Below are 5,314 nucleotides of genomic sequence, written 5' to 3' on the forward strand. Positions count from 1 at the left end.
ACTGGTTGAGCACTGGTACGGTGACTCTACATTAAGTAGCCTGTAAAGATAGAGAAATGGTCATCCAGTATAGCTATGTAATTAAGGGCCCTCTACATTTTTTAAAGATATTTGAAAATGATACATATAGCTTGCTAATATAATATAGCTTGCTATTATAAACGCGAACAGAAACTTGTGTAAACACGTTGCTACACGTTGTAATTATGTAATTGTATTAACTAGTACACGTACATGTATTTGTGTAGCTCTGCGTTGTTTACATTGTGTACAATAGTTGAAGTAGACGATATATTGATAACATTAGTCTGAATAAGTGACTGAATTATAATAAAAATGTAAATGCAATTTATCGCCATTGCTTTAATATAACAATACTGGTGTCTCACTAAACTGAATTTCTGATGGATTTAACCATACTGTATATCTAGGTTCTATTGGATTTAATTAAAAATATTCTGTTGAAATCTAATCTGTTAAATTTAAGAAATTAAACAGCTAGATCTATCTAATTTGAAGGACATATTCTAAACTTATACAAAATATTGTTAATTATAAACATGTCAGGCATTGAAGTGGTGGATGAGGGCGGAGAGAAGGTCCAACTCGTTGATGTAGACGGTTACAGGGTGTGTAACTTTGAGAGAGACCCCAATGAAGTGGCGGAGTTAGTTCGAGGTTTAAAGGACCGTAGGTGTAGGCCCGATGACGTGTTTTTACTGACCCCGCCTAAATCGGGTAAACAGATGATATTTTATTCTGAAAAAAAAAATGTTTTTTTTATTTATAGAATTTATAGCTAAAGCTAAGGAAGGTCAATGCAAGCTGTAAAATGTACAGAAATACATGTATTTATTTCATTGAATCGATATGAACATAAATATATTTAAAGGTTATTTGCGCGTAAGCAGTATAGAATATTTCTTTGGTGACCATGTTTAAGTTCGTCTGGAAGTGCTGATAATATGGAATTGGATGTAATAACAGGAAATTTAGATAGAATTATTGCAATAAAATGTTTGTTTAAAAGAATTAGTATGTGCATGAGTTCGGGGGATGAAATGAAATGAATTACTCAAAAACAAATGAATACTATATTTCATATAGATCTAGATCTACAAGTTTGCGAAGAGTCTTATATTCTGCATAGAGTGCATTAAGAATAACAATTAATTAAGTGTAGGCCTGCCCCTTGATCATATTTACTGAAAAATATGCTGGACGATTGGCCAATATGCAGCAAATGGTATGCAGTGTAAGTGCAGTAACTTTAGTTATGCCTCAGTTAAGTGGTATAATTAATGCTCTAAATGTGATCTAAATCTATACGATTCTTGAAAGCGATTTGCAGTTGGTGATAATTGATTATTATTGTTTCAGACAACTTTATATAGGTATTAGTAGCTACCTAGGACAGTAAGTTCATACGCGTTGATTATATTTGAAGGAATTAAATATTTATACATTATATTGAGTTCAATGAGCATACTCCTGCAGCCTTTTTTTAACTGGGTGTTGTCATCGTGCTTACTAAGTGACTGCGACACATCTATAGAAATTGCGCATGCGCTAAATATAACTTCCGTTGCTCGGGGTAGTTGTAGACATAGGTTTATTTCGATAACATTCGATTATGCTTTTGGAATAAACATTAAATTGTTGTCATATGAAAATAAAATAATAACCTTATGGCCCTTATAATGACCCATGCACGCCCGTACTGGATAATAAATGCACATCTCTAAGCCGTTGAAGAACGTACGCTGCAAAAGCGAGACATACATGCATATTCATATATATTCATATCGATATGTTTATAGTTTGATTTTCAAATTCATTTTAAAATTTTATCTTTAAGAATACTAAATATATTTATTACAGGAACTCACTGGGTGTGGGAAATCACGTGCATGTTAATCCAGGGACGGGCAGACACAATACCGAAAAGTAAATCCAAAAACATGCTCGAGCACCAGACTGCTGAATTTTTGGAGAAAGTTGAGTCCCCAAGAGTTCTTAATTCCCATCTTAATATAAAGCACTTACCGAAACAGATTTTTGAGGATAAACTGAAGACAATACTCGTGTTACGAAATCCGAAAGACTTGGTGGTATCATTCTACCACCATACCAAAGGAATAAAGTGTTACGGATATAACGGAAAATGGGAACACTTCTTCAAATTATTTTTAAATAATGAACGTAAGTTTTAATCATTTCGTTTACATCAGAAAAAAATCTGTGGAAATATCATAAAATTTGATGTACTTATGAAATTGACCGATCATAGATTATCAACGTATCACGATGAGTTCCGAATGTAGTGACAGTCATCGAATTTAGCACTGGCCCGGTGGCCCGGCCATGGCCAGTGTAAATTAGTTCGGGCCAGTGTAAATTTTGAGAAAATTTAGTTAAATATGTAGCAGAATAAATTCAAAACTGGAATTCGGGCAAAGTAAATTCAAAATCTAAAATTCATTGACTGTAATGATTAAAGCTTTATAATAATGAATACTAATGTATAAGTTAATGGAATAAAATCACTTGATTTATGATTTCAGTGGATTATGGTTCCTGGTTTAAATATGTAAAAGAATGGGAGACGTATATCCTAGAACACTCCGATCACCATATACATGTGATATTTTATGAAGAACTACACAAAGTAAGTCAGAATTTATATCTGTTTACATCTTTTTACTAAAAATATCTATTTATGCATTTAATTATAAGGTAGTGATAGAATGCGAAATGGCCTTTTCGCCTACGAAATGGACATTAGTTTTTTTTTTTAATTATGGTTTAATTGTATTGATTGATATCATCACATTAGACATGTTGTTCTTATTGAAATATATTTTGCACGTCTAGTGTACAAAATGTATAATACAACCAATAATGATATTATTTGTAAATTGTCTGTTGTTACATTATATGTAATCTTGACTAAGTAAAGAAATATTGTATTGTATTGTATTGTATTGTATTGTATTGTATTGTATTGTATTGCTATCATGTTAAATAATGAATAGGTGATATATGACATACAATTACAATTCAAACAATTTGGCAATACTTTTTTCATTATTTATACATGTATATTTTAAAATAACCGTATAATAATGTCACATAGTTCAGTTTGTATAGCGTATGTTAAACGTAAGTTAATAAAAATTATTCTATTTATTACATTAACCGACATGTCATTTCCGTAAGCGAAAACTGCTAATCGTTGCCGAAAACTCCATTTCGTAGACCCCAAATTATTTTCAGAAATATGACTAAAAAATAAGAAAATATTAATATTTGATAGTTCAATCTGTAGTTTTATGCCCTATGTGGAAAGTAAGTTAATAAATAACTTGCAAAATATATGTAAATTTCATAGGCGTTAATTTCATTTCGCATAATGGAGTCCATTGCGCATTATATTACAAACCTAAATTATATTGTCCATAAGGAAAATGTTCCTTACTGTTACATTTTGCCACCAGTATAAGCTAAGTGTTTTGCATTTTTTTTCCACCAGAATAAGCCACGCAAGCCTACACTATCTAATTGCCATTTTGATATACCGGCAGTTAGATATTATATATCAGTTATTTTGCAGAACAACGTAGAAGAAATAAAACGATTGGCGAAATTTTTGGGGCTCGACCCAAGTGAAGAACTTGTGCAGGCTATTTCTGAGAAATGTCAGTTTCATAATATGTATAAAGATAAAATGCACCCGGACAGCGTTCGTAGAGAGATATACAACGGGGATTACACATTGTACCGAAAAGGTATTTATTGTTGTTGTTTTTTTAAATATTAAATATTTACTTAGGCCTAATGGTATTCTTTTGTATGTACATGTATATTTATTTTTCAATGATTTGAAATAAATATAGCTTACTGTTCGAAAAACAAGAATATATAACAAGGAAATGTATAGAGATTTCCTTCAAATATACATTAATATCTTTGGATACTATTTCTTTTCGTTATATTCGCAATGATTTGCTTAATGTGACATTATGCCAGTCCAAGAGAAATAGTATGAGTGAAAAGATAAAAATCAAACAAAGTTTACGTTTTGACATAATTCCTTTTAATTCTATAATTTAATTTACATGGACGAAAAATAACTCACATGGCCCAAAGAAATTTTTACAAATATTCATCAGGATTATTACATGTTACGTTCAAATTATTTATATTTTATTTTTCATCATTTTCTTATCAACAGTTAATCACAATTTACAAACTAGTATTCAAGCCTATGAAATATATAGTCAGTTCAGCTCAACTTAAAAAAAGGAAAAAATGAGCATAATGTCACTTTAATGGTTTTTGTATTTCAGGAAAAGTTGGCGATTGGAAAAATTGGTTTACAGTGGCACAGAATGAGGAATTTGACAAACATTATTTGAAATTTGCTGCTAGTTGTGGAATGCGGTTTCAATTTACGTGACTGTAATGTGCGAGTTAAAAAGATGTGTTAAGATTATATAAGATAATCAACTGTTGATCAATCACCATTTGCAAACTAGTATTCAATCCGTCAGTTAAAATACATGTAAAAGAGGAAAATATGCTCATTTATCAATGAATGTATGTCATTTCTATATGCAATGCATTGTTAATAAGATTTTTTTTATTTCTCACATACGTTTCATTTATTCCTATATGAAAATTGTATTTATATATAGACAATGTATTGATTGATTTTTACTTGAATTATAACTTGAATTTCACATGTATTACAATTTTATATCTTACGTTGTTTATGACGTATTAAATGTTTGTGGCAGCGGAGTAGAACTACCGACGTTCCGTAAGCTAGGTGCATGGATAGCTCCCTCACATGAAAGAATCCAAAGTCTCTGTCGGGAATCGGACCCACAACTGTGAGGAGCAAGTAAGAACACAATGAGTCAACGACCTCAGCCATTTGGCCACAAACGCCACTCTAAAATTGGGAGAAATCAACAACTGTTACATTTTCTTCAAATAAGTATGATCGGAGACACATTGAAAACAAATTTTTATATTTTCATTCAAATAAGCAAGGATATAGAGAGACATTGTGAACAATTTAAAATTAAACGCAAACATATAAAACACCTTTAATGAGGTTATACAAATGTTTATACCGTTCCTGCCTGAAATAATGCACAGAAGGGCACCCGAGGTGTTCATCCACCAGTACAGCTGGAAAGTCACAACATGAATTAAACTGTGCCGGTGCGACGTAAAAACAAATAAACTAAAACAGCTCGGGCTAAATTAAATGGAAATTAAAAAGCTGTCCCTTTATGCTTATTTG

The 5,314-nt window shown here is 31.3% G+C and overlaps 1 protein-coding gene across 1 annotated transcript; it reads left to right on the plus strand.

Annotated features, from left to right (window-relative positions):
* Positions 1-269: 269 nt before the first annotated feature.
* Positions 270-4,742, plus strand: LOC132727674 (sulfotransferase 1A1-like). The gene is made up of 5 exons (XM_060713242.1): positions 270-738; positions 1,882-2,202; positions 2,565-2,668; positions 3,614-3,788; positions 4,350-4,742. The coding sequence occupies exons 1-5, from the start codon at positions 561-563 to the stop codon at positions 4,457-4,459; spliced, it is 888 nt and encodes a 295-aa protein (XP_060569225.1). The 5' UTR covers positions 270-560; the 3' UTR covers positions 4,460-4,742.
* Positions 4,743-5,314: the final 572 nt, after the last annotated feature.

The sequence above is a fragment of the Ruditapes philippinarum genome, unplaced genomic scaffold, assembly GCF_026571515.1.
Source record: "Ruditapes philippinarum isolate M1 unplaced genomic scaffold, ASM2657151v2 ctg20363_1_1_1_1, whole genome shotgun sequence".
Lineage (NCBI taxonomy): Eukaryota > Metazoa > Mollusca > Bivalvia > Venerida > Veneridae > Ruditapes > Ruditapes philippinarum.

Coding starts and splice junctions, on each gene's coding strand:
- LOC132727674 (XM_060713242.1), top strand. CDS start 561: ATGTCAGGCATTGAAGTGGTGGATGAGGGCGGAGAGAAGGTCCAACTC. Junction 2,203..2,564: donor ATTATTTTTAAATAATGAAC/GTAAGTTTTAAT, acceptor TTATGATTTCAG/TGGATTATGGTTCCTGGTTT. Junction 2,669..3,613: donor TTTATGAAGAACTACACAAA/GTAAGTCAGAAT, acceptor GTTATTTTGCAG/AACAACGTAGAAGAAATAAA.